Source organism: Pagrus pagrus (assembly GCF_965226575.1).
Source record: "Pagrus pagrus genome assembly, chromosome: 11".
Taxonomy (NCBI): domain Eukaryota; kingdom Metazoa; phylum Chordata; class Actinopteri; order Spariformes; family Sparidae; genus Pagrus; species Pagrus pagrus.
This window is the reverse complement of record NC_140195.1, coordinates 1,065,649-1,081,413: the sequence shown is the minus strand read 5'-3', so window position 1 is coordinate 1,081,413 and position 15,765 is coordinate 1,065,649. Positions and strand designations below refer to the sequence as shown.

Below are 15,765 nucleotides of genomic sequence, written 5' to 3'. Positions count from 1 at the left end.
TTTTATTATGAAACAGCTGTGGTTTTGATGACTTGTGATCCAGCATCACTTTCTCCTCACTGGGGTACCACAGGGACCTGAACTCGGTCCACTTCTCTTCTCAATCACCTCACATGTTTTTTTCTTACAGCTGCTCTGCTGATGACACACAGTTCTGTATGTTCGGTCCACCAGACGACCCGACGGTCTCAGCCTGACTCACTTATACGTCAAAATAAATGATGGAGCAACATCTTCAACTCATTCGCATCAGATGCATCAGCTTAATGTTCAACAGTGTGACTCTCGGACCAGTTTCTGGCAGGTCAGACAGTTTGGTCGTCTGTTTTAACGCTGTTTTATTATTATTGGAGATGATTTTACATGTTGTGGTTCAAACTGTGGTCTTGTGACTGAACTTCACTGCAGAACAGACACCATGTTGTCTTCATCTTCGATCTGCAGCTGCGTATTATCTTTCTTTTCTTCTGACTGCTCAGTGTTGGATTGCACAACGTCGCTTCCTCTCTTTTTGTCAGCATCTTTGAGGACGCAGCCGTCGTCTTTGAACAACCTTGACTGTAATCGTCTCTGGTCTAAACTGACAGCAGTTTTATTCCATCACTTCTGCCGGACTCGTGCTGCTGCTGCTGCTTGATTCCTTCTAATGCTTTTAATTGTTTATATGGTCTTAATTTTACTGGATTGCGTCGTTTGACTGCAACAAGTGTGTGTTGGGAATTGCTGCAAGTTTCCCCACGGGGACAATACAGTATATCGTGTCATATTCTGTGGCGGTTCAGTTGATCCGAGCAATGCGAGCTTCAAAGTCGCAGTTCTGGCCGTGCAGAAACATTCGAATGTGCAGTTTGAGTTTATCAGTAAAACCACAGAGTGCAGTCGTGTCTTGATTTATTATTTTAAAAACTAATTCACAGTAAGCAGAAAGTTTCACAGCCAGAAATAGATAAACAGGGCCGATCCGTTCTGATCGAGATATGATTGGATGATAATTCAGAAAACTGAGTGTCCATAAACCTTTGGCCAGTGTTCATTCAGTGCGGTCATAACCTGATGTTAAGACATAGTTTTCTTTTTAATCAGTGTAATTTGCTGCAGAATCTGTTTCGCATGAACAAGTGAATTGTTTCCCACCAAAATAAAAACCCTGATAAAAAACTTCCATTGAAAATCTGTTGTTTTAACATCAAGTGGAGATAAAACCACAGGCTGGTGACTGAAGAGACGTCACCACTGGAGAAGTATTTGTACCGAGGTGAACAGAAACAATCAGCTCTGTGAACATAACTCCAAAATGGCCGACAAAGACAGTGACCTAAAAGCACCTCTGCAGGAGAAGCTGGTGACTCCACTCACCCTGATGTAGTTAGCGTTGATGTAGCGGTCTGGCCCCGCCTCTTCCTCTGGGCTCCTCAGGATCACCCGGCTCTCAGGGTCTAAACAGTAAACAACAAATGACAATAATAAACAAGAGTGTAAACTGTGCAGTGTGTTTCCAGTGAGGCCAGGAGGACAGCTGAGGCACTGACTGGGCAGGATGGTTTTGTATCTGTCTTTGATCATGTGACCGGGAACATCGAGCTCCGCAGCGCTCACGAAGTTCGGAGGGATCTTCTGTGGAGGAGACACAACACACACACCTGAGCACACACAGAAACAACCAACACACAACACACCTGCATCTGAGTCAGTGTGTGTGTGTGTGTGTGTGTGTGTTACCTGGTACTCTACATTCAGTGTGTTGGTGTCCATGGCAGCCTGCTGCAGCGTCGTGTGTGTGAGCGGCCTTGAGGAGGTGTGAAGCAGCTGAAGCCACACTTCCTTCGGGGTGGAGACAGAACAAACAGGCTCCACCCCCAGGGTGCTCACATCCAATAGCAGAGAGAGGTTTGAGCCCCGCCTACAAAAAAAGTGCACAATCAAAGAGCATTATGGCGATTGTGAAACAGAGGATTTAAAGGAACATTTCAGCCAAAATAACGTTGTGTACACCCCTTTTAAAGATGAAATCTTCAATGTATCTGCTAAGCTAACAGTGTTAGCATGCACCCATTCTGAAGTGAAGAGCTCAACCGCACGCTGAGGGTGTAAATATCATCTCCTCAGATCAGGTGGTGATCTCTGTCATCTGATGTTTAAATCATCTCCAGCTGCTTCAGGTGTTCAGCAGAACGCTGCAACTCTGTTTTACTGTGAAGCTCCAGAAATGTTCTGTGGACTACGAGACTTCACCTGACTTTATATCATCAGGAGGAGATGATGGCTGAGCCTGACTTTATATCATCAGGAGGAGACGATGGCTGAGCCTGACTTTATATCATCAGGAGGAGATGATGGCTGAGCCTGACTTTATATCATCAGGAGGAGACGATGACTGAGCCTGACTTTATATCATCAGGAGGAGACGATGACTGAGCCTGACTTTATATCATCAGGAGGAGACGATGACTGAGCCTGACTTTATATCATCAGGAGGAGATGACTGAGCCTGACTTTATATCATCAGGAGGAGACGATGGCTGAGCCTGACTTTATATCATCAGGAGGAGATGATGACTGAGCCTGACTTTATATCATCAGGAGGAGACGATGACTGAGCCTGACTTTATATCATCAGGAGGAGACGATGGCTGAGCCTGACTTTATATCATCAGGAGGAGACGATGGCTGAGCCTGACTTTATATCATCAGGAGGAGGTGATGACTGAGCCTGACTTTATATCATCAGGAGGAGATGATGACTGAGCCTGACTGGGGATGCAGGTAATGTAATGACTTAAGTTTCATTTCTGGGTGAACTGTTCCTTTAAGAAAGACAGTACATTTCCGTGAAACAAGACATTTTTCATACACGTGCACAGTTTTAGAAACTGAAGACATTTTTGAAAACAAGAAAGCTTCAGAAAGGTGGACAGTTTTAGACAATTAGGGCGTTTTGTAGTTTTGTAGCAATATTTATTCCTTTAAGAAGGAAAAGGCGTTCTTCAGACATCATATTTTTAATATTTAGTGTGTCTGTGTGTGTGTGTGTGTGTGTGTGTCTGTGTGTGTGTGTGTGTGCGTGTGCGTGTGTGTGTCTGTGTGTGTGTGTGTGTGTGTGTGTGTGTGTGTGTGAGTGTGTGTGTCTGTGTGTGTGTGTGTCTGTGTGTGTGTGTGTGCGTGTGGTTAACACCCACCTCTCCTGCAGGCGGACTGAGGCTTTGCGAGGAGGCGTGGTCATGGGTGGGGGCGTGGCCGGGTCCTCAGCAGGAGGGGAGGCTGAGCGCATCACCGACATACTCATGGTGTGTGTGTGAATGTGCGTGTGTGTGTCAGTGTGTGTGTGTGCGTGTGTGTGTGTGTTTGAGTCGGTCTGAGCTAGCTGTTCATCACACCATGCTGCAGGAGGGAGAGGGAACATTAACATCAGTGTATCGTCACATTTAATGATCACAGGACGCTGACGAGCCGCGGATCAAACCACCACTCTGGAGGAATAAACACCTGGAGTCACATCAGGTTCTGTTCTGATCCGACAGGAGGAGAGCTCAGAGGTTACGTTTAACTGAACTATCTTCACTCCTGTTTATCAGCCTGACTGCAGCTGTGATCCGGACGTGACCTCCAGGTTCAGTACTGTTGACTGCTGACTGGAGCTGGAGGGGAAATGGACTTCATGAACGTAACGTTACAGAGAGGAGACAGAGAACCAGAACCAGAACCAGAACCAGAGTCTCTGCTGAGTGCTGAGTCCTGAAGCCAAACACACGTTTCCCCCAGCTCACAGCTAAAGTACAGTGAAGATTTCTGCTTTAGCATGTTAGCATGCAGTTGCTATTTAGCACTAAGTCTGGCTGAGGCTGATGGGTCGCCATCACTTCTGCAGGTCATAAACCGAAGTAACATTAAACTTTGGACCTGATGATGGCGCCGGATCAGTGACCGAATGTAACTTCATTAATGTACTGTATAATTTTGAAGTACTTGTACTCCACTACATTTAGGTGAAACCTTTAGTTACTAGTTACGTTACATAATGCATCAGAGCCAAAGCTAAAAAGTTGCATTTTTAAATTAATTTAATCTGCAATCAGATAAAACAAAGAAACATAATCAGAAAAATGCTGAATATCTGTTCTGATAATCATCCACCAAAAGTATACGACATGTAAATATGTATTATTTACTTCTGATATTGAAGTTCATCTATCATCAGATACTTTAAGACTTTTACTCGAGTACTATTAAGACGACTGATATTTTAACACCATCTTTACTTTTACTCCTTTTTTTACAGCGTCCTGATGAAACATGAACGTCTGAAGCGCATATCAACACAATCCATCACATAGTTGTTAATTATCATTATAAGTATATTATTATGATTTATGAAACTACCAACAGTATATAAACTAGTTCCAGTCAGCTACACCAGGAACATGTTCATCACACATGAATGCATCAGTAAATGAGACTAATTTACTTTGTATCTTTACTTAAATCATTTTCAATGCAGGACTTCAAAGTATTTTGTGGTATTAGTACACAAGTGAAGGATGAGAGTACTTGTTTCACCCCTGACATTTCAGCTGTGTGGCTCAGTCAGTGTTTCCAGCAGCAGTTTCTTTCTGTCCTGACCGGTTCTCTAAAAGCAAAATCATGGACGGTACTCACCCCTCCGTCCTCTGTCACAGCCCTCTGCTCTCACTCTCTAGATTGTATTTAATCTCAACTCAAACTTCTGTCTGTGCTGCAGTCACGTGATGGTTTTGTCATTAAAGAGCTTCCTTATAGAAACGAGACTTTCGGCTCAGACTCCACGTGTCGCTCCAGACGGCTCGGTTTGTTGTTGTCGCCTCAGTGAAGGAAGTTTTGACATGACGAGTAAATTATTGATGCGATGACGAGGCGACTCCACAGATCTGTCATCAGCAGCATCACAGACAAACTCAACCCACTCGATGAGGAGATAACACACAAGCAAACAACGTGTGTGTGTGTGTGTGTGTGTGTGTGAGTGTGTGTGTTTGTGTGTTTCCACATCAGTTCAGATCTGAAACGTTTCAGTGTGTCTCCATCGGAAGAGAGTTTCCTCACAGCAGGAAGTCAGCACACCCACACTGACTCAACACACACACACACACACACACACACACACACACACACACACACACACACACACACGTCAATACTGAAATAAAAGTGACATTGTTTGTTTGTTTGTCTGATTGCTTTATAATAACTCGAGCGCCACGTTTAAAGGAAGCAGGAGTTGTGACTGAATGTGAAACAGTCTCAGACTCGAGGCCGCTCTCAGTCCGGCTTCTTGTCTGCTCTTGTTTTCTTGTGTCATCGCTCAGGTCCACATTTAGAAAACAACGGTCCAACGTTGCCCAATTTACCAAGAAAGCTTTTGCAGCTGCCTCGTGTAGGAACCTGCTGCCGATACGCATCCCATCATGCACTTCACATCCACCAGTAGTGATGGCAGAGGATATTAGGGCTGTTATTTTATCACCTAAATCAGTTTTGTGACTTGTTTCTGCTGTCAGATTAACAAACACGTGGTCTGTTACTGAAAATAAGAGGCTGCTCCTCGAGGTGAGACCTCACAGTCGAGGTAAAGTGAAGCTTTAAGTTTTTATTGAACTATTTATTGTGTATATGTTCTCATTTCACCGCCCTCCAACTGACCAGCCACTGAAAAGACAGCTGACAGTTCAGAGGGACATCGGGCTGTAGTTCAACTTTAAACAATATATTTCATAACCTGTTAGCTAACGTTAGCATTTAAGCTACTTTCTAGCCAACGTCACAGTTTGATAGTGTTGTGCATTAAAAGAGGAAAGACGTAGATAAACAACATGTCAGAGGAAAGTTCAGATACTGATTCACTCCAGTAAAAGTAATAAAGTACAGGCTCTGAAATGTACTCATTGTATTCTGATTGGCTGTTAGTGTTTCTATCGTTCATCAGTGATCCTGACAATATCGTTCCCCACCTCGTTATAGTTGTGGTGTGAACTCACTCACAACATCCAGTTGTGTTGGAGCGATTTATAAAATGTTTTACTGATAGTTACAGTTTTGGTTCTTGGTGTGACGGATCTGTAGAATCAACACATACTCACACCAAAATGACTGAATAGGTCGATTGTCCAACAGGTGAACCTGAAACATATTTGGTTGCAGTCGCACTTTAGATAAACTTCCTACATGTGGACGATGAGGACGGACTCTTAATGCTGCGTTCAGACCAACCGCTAAGAAAATAATCGCTCTAGTAAACGTGAGTTCGATCGAGGGATTGTTAAATTTTCTTGCCGTTGCTCTCGCTGCACTCAGCTGGGTGAGTTTCAGAGTCTGGATGACGGCAGCTTCCAGCTCTACCTGAGGCCGACCGGTGTCCAGGTCTCAGCTGCAGAGCGTCCGTCCATCCGTCTCCACTGAGGCAGCTTCTTAGCAGGTGTGTTAAAATCAGTAGTGACTGTGAGCAGCAGGTAGACGCAGACTGAATGAATCTGTCTCACCACATCGGTCTGAACCAGAACAAAGAGATTTCTCTGTGATCCGACTCCATTAATGGATCAGAAGCTGAAATAACAACATCATAATGTCTCCTTGTAAAAAGCCTGGACTCGTGCTGCGTCAGGTCTGTCGGCCAGACGACAACAAACTACTTTTAAAATGTTTGTTCCCTGAATGGAGTTCAGATCGATCAGAGCTCTGCTGTGCTGAGACGTATTTCCATGACTTACCATGTAGTCCGACTTCCTCGCTCACTTTCCTCCACGCCAGCTCCTTTACTCTTCCTGTCTCTGTGCAGTAGACGTGTTATCGTACAGCTGTGAGTGTCTGCAAACGACCACGATTACTGATTATTATCCTCCATTGTTGTTCATGAATGTCTGAACATCAGCGACGTTAACGTCATGATGTCAGCGTGAATGTGAACGTCGATGGACTTTCACGACAGTGTCACACGAAATCCTCACTGGAGTTTAATATTTTCAACTTGCATGAATGCGTGAATGATGCAAATCTTGCGTGTTTGTTTATTTGCTTCTTTTCATTGACTTTGTACGTGAACTAGACGCTCGGATGATTCGCCACAAGAACAGTTAATCATCAGCGTGCAAACACTTCTGTGGACCTTTACTCTCATTTAGAAGCAGCTTCTGAATACATTGAATAAACAGTCTCAATAATTATAAAGACATTAGCTGTGCTTGTTGCTCTGGATTAAACACACACACACACACACACACACGTTTCCAGATCACATGAGTGTTTTAACAGATCAGCTGAATCAATAAGTGTTGATAGTGAATGTATTGATCAGGCTTACCAGATATTTGACAGCCATGAGCTTCTGTTTTTGTGTAATTGAGGCCAGTAGGTGTGAATCCTCCTCTGACTTTCTCCAAGTCACCTACAGTTTAACAACCACATGACTGACCTGAGAGCAGCTCACACATCACACTAACTAACTAACTAACTGACTGACTGACTGACTGAACAACTAACAGACTTAACTAACCAGAGAAGCAGTGAAGAGAAGGAGAGAGATCTGTGTTTCGTCTGTCTCGCCCTCTTTACATAAAATCGATGACAAAACCGGGGCAAGAAGAAACAAGTGAAGGGAGAGAAAAATGGAGTGAGAGGGAAAGTGATAGTGAGGGAGAGAAAGTCAGACTGTGAGGTGAAGGAGAGAGAGCGAGAGTGGAGGCAGCAGGAACAGACATGTCCTGTTTTTCTGGCCGTTATTACCCTGATTCAAGGTGTTCAGGTAGAGAGAGAGAGGGTGAGAGACACCTGAGGGGAGAGAGAGAGAGAGAGTGAGTCAGTGAGCGAATGAAAGGATAGATGGAGAGATAATGGAAGAGAGGAAGAGAGACGCTCCAGGCGTTGATTATCAACACACCAACAACAGCTGCTCATGAATCATTCATGTCAAATCATACAACACACACACACACACGCGCACACACACACACACACACACACACTCGTACATGGTAACACAAACATTACGACGGTTGCGGCGTTTCACCGTAGAGGAAATATTTTCATGAGAACACTGAGTCAACCTCACACCTCCGCACTGTGTTTCACTCATCGGTCCAGAGACGGAAAGTTGAGTCCTTTTGAACTACGAACCCAAAGCTTCAGCTCAGAGGTCAGAGAGCGAGCGAGCTCAGCCGACGGTACCAGCAGGGGGCGACATCGAGGGGAACATCGAGGCGAACGTGGAACAAACAGCCGGAAAGTCGACATCTGGAGGAGGATGGACGAGAGCCTTAAAGACTCTGTATGTCGCCTCACTACCTGCTGCTGAGCGTCTCGTCAGCTGTGACCTCAGAGATGATTTTATTTCTGGTGATCGGCACCAAATAGTGGATTCTGATTTATTCCCACGGAGCAGAAACGTATCCAGGACACGTCGTTTAAACTAGTTTTGTCCATCTGACGTCCTTCTTTTCAACTTCAGTCACAAACTAAAGAAAGTTTTTATGTCAGATTTAAAGATTTAAAGAACAATTAAAGCTTCCAGTCTGAACATTTCCATTTAGGCTTTTTTCATTTTCTCACTTTACATTTTCAGATTATCATTTTACATTTTGAATTTGCTTTTTCAGTTAGATTACAGCCTGATCATTCCTCACTACAACACGATAACCTTTTTAATTCTCTATTCTATCCAGACTTAGAGCTTATCTTCCATACAGATGAATTCATTCTTCATTCTGACTGAATTGAATTCATATTTACAGCTGAACAATCAGCAGGCTGATGGTGACTTTAAATCATCAACCCATCTGTGACACACCTGAGGTGGATGGAGAAACTGCAGATGGTCTGTGTTTGTCTGCCTGCATGTGAGCGACGTCGTCTCATGTTTCTGATCTCACGTCACATCGAACACATCGACTCGACGTCTGAGCACATCGCCGTCGGCTCTGTGTGTCACTTGGGAGAAGTTATCTCTTCTAACACGTGGTTAACGTCGTGAGAGGCTGCCTTTTTAATCAAACCATCTTTTTACCAAATCTAACCAAAGAGCAACACAACAGCCCCGTCTCCAGGAGATAATGTCAGCAGTTATTGTTTCTGCAAACCACAGACAGGTTGACATGTGCACCAGAGGTGTGTCATGTCACATCTACATATGATAATCAGCCACTTTATCACGGCGGGGGAGGTGTTATTACCGCCAACGAGGCAGCAAAACAGCCGACCACAGTTCAAGTCACACCGCCGGATATTTTTAAGAACTCCTGCAGACACTTCCTGCCCAAAACGAGCTATTTAAATCCAAACCATGATGTTTTCTAACACCAGCAGGTGGTTTTGTGCCTAAACCTGACCAGGAATAGAAAACTAAACCCAGTTTTAACGTTTTGCAGAAATGTAGTTAGCAACATTTACTCTGGAGATTGAGTTGGACAGAAACTGAAAAAAAGGGAATTATAGATGAGCAACATTTTGTTGTAAAGTTTTGTTTAAAAGTTTGAAATGACGTTTCTGGTGCAACATTAATTATGATGAACAACAATAACATGATGATCTGAGGCTTCAGCCTTTGTCTTCCTCACATCATAACACAGTGCTTTGTCAGCATGTATGTTAGCATGTATGTCAGCATGTATGTTAGCATGTATGCTGATGATTCTGCTGTCAGTCAGCTGGAAACTCCAGCTCAGTCTCCAGGATGTAATGTTAGTAGTTAATGTTTCTGCAAACCACAGATACGTCCACGTCCATGTGCACTAAAAGCTTCATATCACATTCATATTATATTGTTATTAGCAGACTGTCACGTCGAGAGGAGGAGGCGATGGTGGTGCCGTTATTACAGCCAACATGGCTGCTGAACAGCCGACTGCAGTTTGAGTCAGATCACTGGATATCTCTAAGGACCATGAAGTTTTCTAACTCTTAACAAGTGGTTTTACAACCTAAACCCAACCAGAGCATCAGCACAGCGTCGTGACAGGAGAGAAATAGAAAATTTAACTTAAACAAATGTAGTTGCAAAAGTAAGTTAAGTTGCAACTTCAAGAAACGTTTGGTTGTAACTTGATCTTTGGTTTTGCAGAAACGTACTCAGCTCACATTTATTCTGGTGATCGGGTTGTTTGAAACTCAGATGGAGAGTTTTTAACCAGCTCAAACACAGAGCTAACGTCTGTTAGCCGGTGAGCTACTGCTGATTAAATCTGCCCGTTATCAGCGTTAACATGCAGCTCCAGGATGCAGCGACTGACTGACTTCAGAAACCTACGTAGAGATGATGAGGTTTTTACTCAACCATCACATCTTCAAAATTCACAAGCAAAGACTCTTTTATAATCTCCTCAAAGCTGCTGTCATCGCTTATTTTACACTGTAAAATCTCACAATGTTAAAGAAAGCGAGAAAACTTCCTGGACCCGTCTCTTTATCTGGATCAGCACCGAAAGTCAACAAGCTCTATTCTGGGTCGAGACTCGTCCTCCATCCAAGTTTGGTGGAAATCTGTTCAGGAGTTTTTGTTTTATCCTGCCGACAAACCAACCAACAAACAAACGGACACGGGGGGAAAATAAAAGCTAATAAAAACTCATCATAACCTCAGCTGGAGTTATTCACACGGCTGAACAAAAGTTAATAAAACAGAAATAACTGTCGTGATTGGTTGACGAACAGCTCGTGCTTGTTTTAATAAATGTGTCATAATTTATAACAAATGAAATCATCATTCATGTCAGTGCAGTATCGGTGAGACACTGTGAGGACATCTCCCGTCTTCTGTCTTCACACAGTCATAATATTCATTCAAAAAACACTTGAAGAGTAATTTATTTACAAGTCCGGTTTATTATATTATATTATTATACTGTGATATAAACTGATCATCTAACACTGCCTCATCTCTGGTTCTTATCATAAAACAACATTAAGATAAAAAATACTTTTCTTCCTCTAAAGGTAATCAGATTACCTATAAATACTGCTACAATGATTCACCTCGCACTTTATTCAGCTGCGTCTCCATCCATTCAAACTTATCTGTCAGGTGACCAAGTTTTCATCTCCCCTCTTCCTCCTCACCTCTTCGTGTTCGTCTTGCTCCTTCCTCGTCCTCCTCGTCCTCCTCGTCCTCCTCGTCTTCTTCTCCTTCTTCTTCTTCTTCTTCTTTTCGGTCCTCGTCTCTCCGCTCTTCTTCCTTTTCTCTCATCTGTTGCTTTCTGTCGTTTTTGTCTTCACTTCTACCTTCTTTCTCCGCCACTTCCTTTTCTGCACCCACCCACTCTCTCATTACCACACACACACACACACACACACACACACACACACACACACACACACACACACCAAACTGTTTCGCACACACAAACACTTTCTATTCCCCTCATCCAAGGTTATGGGTCCCCTTTAGACTGCACGCCACGGGCTTCAGCATCGTGTATCTGTGTGCTTATCTTCGTGTGTGTGTGTGTGTGTGTGTGTGTGTGTGTGTGTGTGTGTGTGTGTGAAGCCATCAGCAGTGTGTCACAGTGGGGCTGTATAAACTGATTTTCCTCGTCTCGTTCTCTCCAGCTGTCAGATGAGCAGCAGCAGGATACAGTCCTACTGGGACAGGAAAGCTAACCTGCTAGCGTTATTAGCAGTCACCATAGAAATAAAATGAGATGAGGAGATAATCACCCTGTGGGGGACCTTTTAGGGGGTTTGTTCAAAGCTGTGACGCACAATGTTGTGTGTTGCTGCTGAGAGAGCTGCTGTCGGTGTTCAGGCCAACATGTTGTTCTTCTCGTGGCGTTGTGTCGACCTTTCTGTCCTCTTTACCGTCGTCACACTTAAATGATAGTTTACAAATGCTCAAATGTTCAAATGAGTTTGAACCCTCATGTTGTTCTGTGACACGTTACAAAACAACATGGATGACGAACAAAGGGACAACAGGAAGGATTACACAACAAGATGGCCGGTCAAGATACACCGATGAGAAGATACAGAGAGCTGAAGCTCCGCCCCTTCCAGTCGACACACACGATGTTTGTCAGTTTGTTGTGTTGAAGTCAAACCTCATGTAGAACTACGTCGTCTCATCAGCACCAGAACCAACACCAGCACGGAGCCAACTGGGCTCAGAAAGGCTCGTAATCAAGATGAACATCACAATAAATCTGCTCATATTAACAACTGCAGTTCTGGTTCTGGTTCTGGTTCAGTTCTGTGAGCTGCTCGTATGCAGGAGTAACATGACGTCAGTAACGACTCTGTCGGCTGTGACGTCTTTATAATGACGTCACCGTCTGATGACAGACTGACAAACATCATCTGTCTCTGCATCACTACAGGGGAACAGGAAGGGGGCGGGGCTTCGGCTCTCTATGATGAACATCGAGTGTCATAATTGGCTGTTGAATTCATCCTCCAAACCAACAGGGGGCAGTGTCTCTACCTGATCCGAGTGGTTGATTGATCGGAGAAGCACATGAACCATTGAACTTATATTAAATCTGGACACAGCGTTGGAGGCGGAGCTCCGTTCCTATGAAAGCTGCTCAGCGGCGCATGAAGCCCAGAAAGCTCGACTTCCTGGATATACTGATACCCAGATCTCTGGTGTCGTCGGGCCTTTAGAGCGCGCTCACTACAGACTCCCGCCAACCCAACCAGTGAACTCCCGGTTTTGCACCCTCTAACAGAGAAAAGATCATTTAATCACGCTGCTCGTCAAGACTTTACAAATCTTATTGGACCGAATGGCTCAAATTCTGACGGTGAAACAATCTGTGCACCGTTTTACAGACGCTTCTTTCAAGATGTAAGCTTACGGGAAAACGAAAGCTGAGAGAAACCAGGTACCAGTGGAGCTGGTGACAGTAGTCCGGCAGCGTGCAGAGGGAAGTTCTGGGCACAAGAGCAGATGCTGATTACACCAACTGCAGGTGTTGTGGACCGGCACCGCTCCGGCCAGCAGAGAGCCACGCCCAGCCTCACCAAGCACCTCTGAAACACAAAGCACAGAAACACACCACAACACACAGTCCGTCATGTGATGATGTAATTACACAGTTTGGCCACTACGAGTGTTAGCTTCAAAACCTGGAGCTGTTCCTGGAGACGTTTTCCCCCCATGTGTGGAACAGGGTGAAAAACTAAAATTTAACTTCACAGATTGGAAAAAAATGTAAGAATTTATAAAGAGTATCCAGGAGGAAAATAGTTTTTCTCACCAGGTCGTGAGTCACAAACACAGGAGGTAAAATATCTTTTCTTCAGGATAAAAACGAGGTCTCACTTGCCCTCAGGGCGGCCGTAGTCAGGTTACGTTCAACGACTTGAATATCTAGTAGTTTGTGTTGTCGGTTGGATTTGTGACGTCCACTTTGTCCGTGTGTCGACATCCTACATCACTGTGTTTGAGTGAACACAGCTCAGAGGTCAGTTTGAGTCACATGAGCTGAGATCTCAACCCTCCGTCCTCTCACTGCTCAAACTGACAGACTGATAAAATGTCAGTTAATGTGCAGGTTGTTCGGCAGGAGGAGCAGGGACTCGTTCGTCCTCGCTCCAATTACTCTGCTTCATCTGCACATGAAGCCTCGCAGCCTCTCGTGTCGCTGTAACTACTTTCTGTTTTGTCTTTTTATTGCTCTGCTGTCATCCGCCGTCGTTTACCTATATGATCCTCTGTACGTCGTGTCTCATCAGCGTGTGGTTTATCTCTAAAGCTCGTCTGCACACCAGATTTCCCTCGTGAACAATAAAGGCAGAACGACTGAATGAGCAGAGTGAGAAGTCGGTGGACTCCGGTGGCTCCCTGTGAAGTTGAGTCATTAGTTTCTATGGTAATCCAGCGCTGCCATGGAAAACAATTCACTGTAGACTCACTACTGAAATACTTTAATTCATCTGCTAATGACACCGGCAGCAATTACACTGCCATGTGTGTGATAATGGGAGACGGAGTGAGAGACAAAATGAAAGAATGAAAGAAAGAAAGAAAGAAAGAACTAAAGAAAGAAAGGATGCAGAAAAGAGGAAGAGCAGCTGGCGGCTGTGAGCATACAGGAAGTCAGAGAGGAGAGAGATAAAAGAGAAGAAGAAGAAAAGAGAGGTGGTGAAAAAAATACGATGAGAGAGATACAAAGTGAATGAGTGAGGAAGAGGAAGAGAACAGACAGGAGATGGAGTTGAACCTGTTGTCTCAAGCACTGCACCAGACTCCAGTCATTTTTTAGCGATTTAAGCCCGTCTGCTTTCAGAGAAGAGTGATATGTTAGCTGCTATACTCACTCACTGTACGTCAGCCTCTATCCGTGTGCTAACTGCGTCCTTTCATTTACATTTACGGCAAAGTTTTGCAACTACACTGTCATGGTGCTTTCCCACCGACATTAGTGGGTCTGCACAGGTTTTTTTAAAGACTTCCCGCAGGCAAAACAGCCTGTCTGTGATTTTTGTCCGAAGCGTTACGTTGCACGTCACTGACGTCACGTTTTGTTTCACGTCAGGTTTCACGTCACGTCTCACGTCGCGTTTCACGTCATGAAGGTGCAGGAAACAGGAAACAACAGCAGAGACAGTGAACACAAGCGAGCTGTAGGCAGCACGGAGGCCAGTGACGATGATACATTGTGCGGTGGGAATTACGTCAGAAGTAGCGTGTTCACCTGGGTCGTCCGTTTAGATCCAGGCCGAGCCGAGGTGATTAAAACCCGTCTCTACTGCAGAGGCAGTCGACTCGGTGCAAATGCCAAGTTGACACATTCCCATTGCACACAAATGCCCGATCTTAGCAGGTTCAAGTGGGATTTTTGACCAGTGGAAAAGGGGCCTCAGAGGCTACACACTGAACCGACATTTCATATCAAGTTCACAGTGAATGTTTATTAACTGGATTTTATATCAGAAGTCGTAGAAGAAAACGTCAGAACATTTCCAGCTGTGTCTGTGGCGACTGCTCAGACCTCAGCCGAGCGCTGCTGGTGCCTGAAAACAGAAGTGAAACAAGACATCATAACTCTGGAACGAAAAGATGTAGAGACTTGAAATTATCAGGCCTTGTGATGAATCTTCACACCAAATTTAATGCAGAGAGGAAGTTAAGCCCAAAAACCACAACAAGTGAGGAGGTAAAGCAACTGAACCAGGGGTGAAACTCGAAATCATAACTCAAAACCACATCATAAGCTCAACGCTGTGACAAGAGAAGACCTGAACACTGAACATAAAGAAACATAAAGCTGTAACATCTGTGGTTCAGCTGAAGTGACCTTACCGAGACTTATTCTGGAGATCGGTTTGAGAAAACTGAAGCAACAGCAGGAAAATAAGATTCATGTCAAAGGTTTCTGCAGTCTGTCAAACTGTTTCCCTTCTTGATATCAAACCACAAATTATTTTTCCTGTTTGTCAGCAGGTGTTATTGATCGTTGCCATGGAAACACAGATAGACCTGGGGGGGTGGGGTTTGTGAACTTTTTGAGGCCTGAAATGACTCAAACATCAAATCACAAGAGAAACAAACCGATGGTGTTCACTGCAGCTCCTCCAGAGTGGAGAACAGGTTTTCTGATTTTTATACTTAAGTTTTAAATAAATATCATCTGCTCTTGAAAATAGAAACAAAAGTTATATTGTGAATAACAAGAGCAGCAGAAAAACAAAGGAGCAAAGACAAACTGACTGTCAGCTGAGTTTGTTCCTGTAGTTCACAGTTTGTCCACCTGGTGTCGCCTTTTCTCTGGATATAATGTGTAACGTGTCAGTGGTGGAAAGTAATGAAGT

At 44.2% G+C, this 15,765-nt stretch overlaps 1 protein-coding gene across 4 annotated transcripts in view; it reads right to left on the bottom strand.

Annotated features, from left to right (window-relative positions):
- LOC311264932 (tyrosine-protein phosphatase non-receptor type 7-like) overlaps positions 1 to 11,175 on the bottom strand; it is a 16,646-nt gene extending 5,471 nt beyond the window's left edge. Inside the window, exons 1-5 of one of the 4 annotated variants that reach the window (XM_084366153.1) lie at positions 11,074 to 11,175; positions 3,177 to 3,378; positions 1,720 to 1,900; positions 1,530 to 1,614; positions 1,357 to 1,436 (exon numbers count right to left, since the gene is read on the bottom strand). In XM_084366153.1, the coding sequence (XP_084222279.1) occupies positions 1,357 to 1,436; positions 1,530 to 1,614; positions 1,720 to 1,900; positions 3,177 to 3,283 (453 nt within the window). In that variant the 5' untranslated portion in view covers positions 3,284 to 3,378; positions 11,074 to 11,175. Of the gene's footprint in view, positions 1 to 1,356; positions 1,437 to 1,529; positions 1,615 to 1,719; positions 1,901 to 3,176; positions 3,379 to 4,653; positions 4,826 to 7,327; positions 7,484 to 7,519; positions 7,551 to 11,073 lie in introns of those variants that run through there. The other 3 variants (XM_084366156.1, XM_084366155.1, XM_084366154.1) reach the window with 3 other exon arrangements.
- Between the last annotated feature and the right edge of the window lie 4,590 nt (positions 11,176 to 15,765).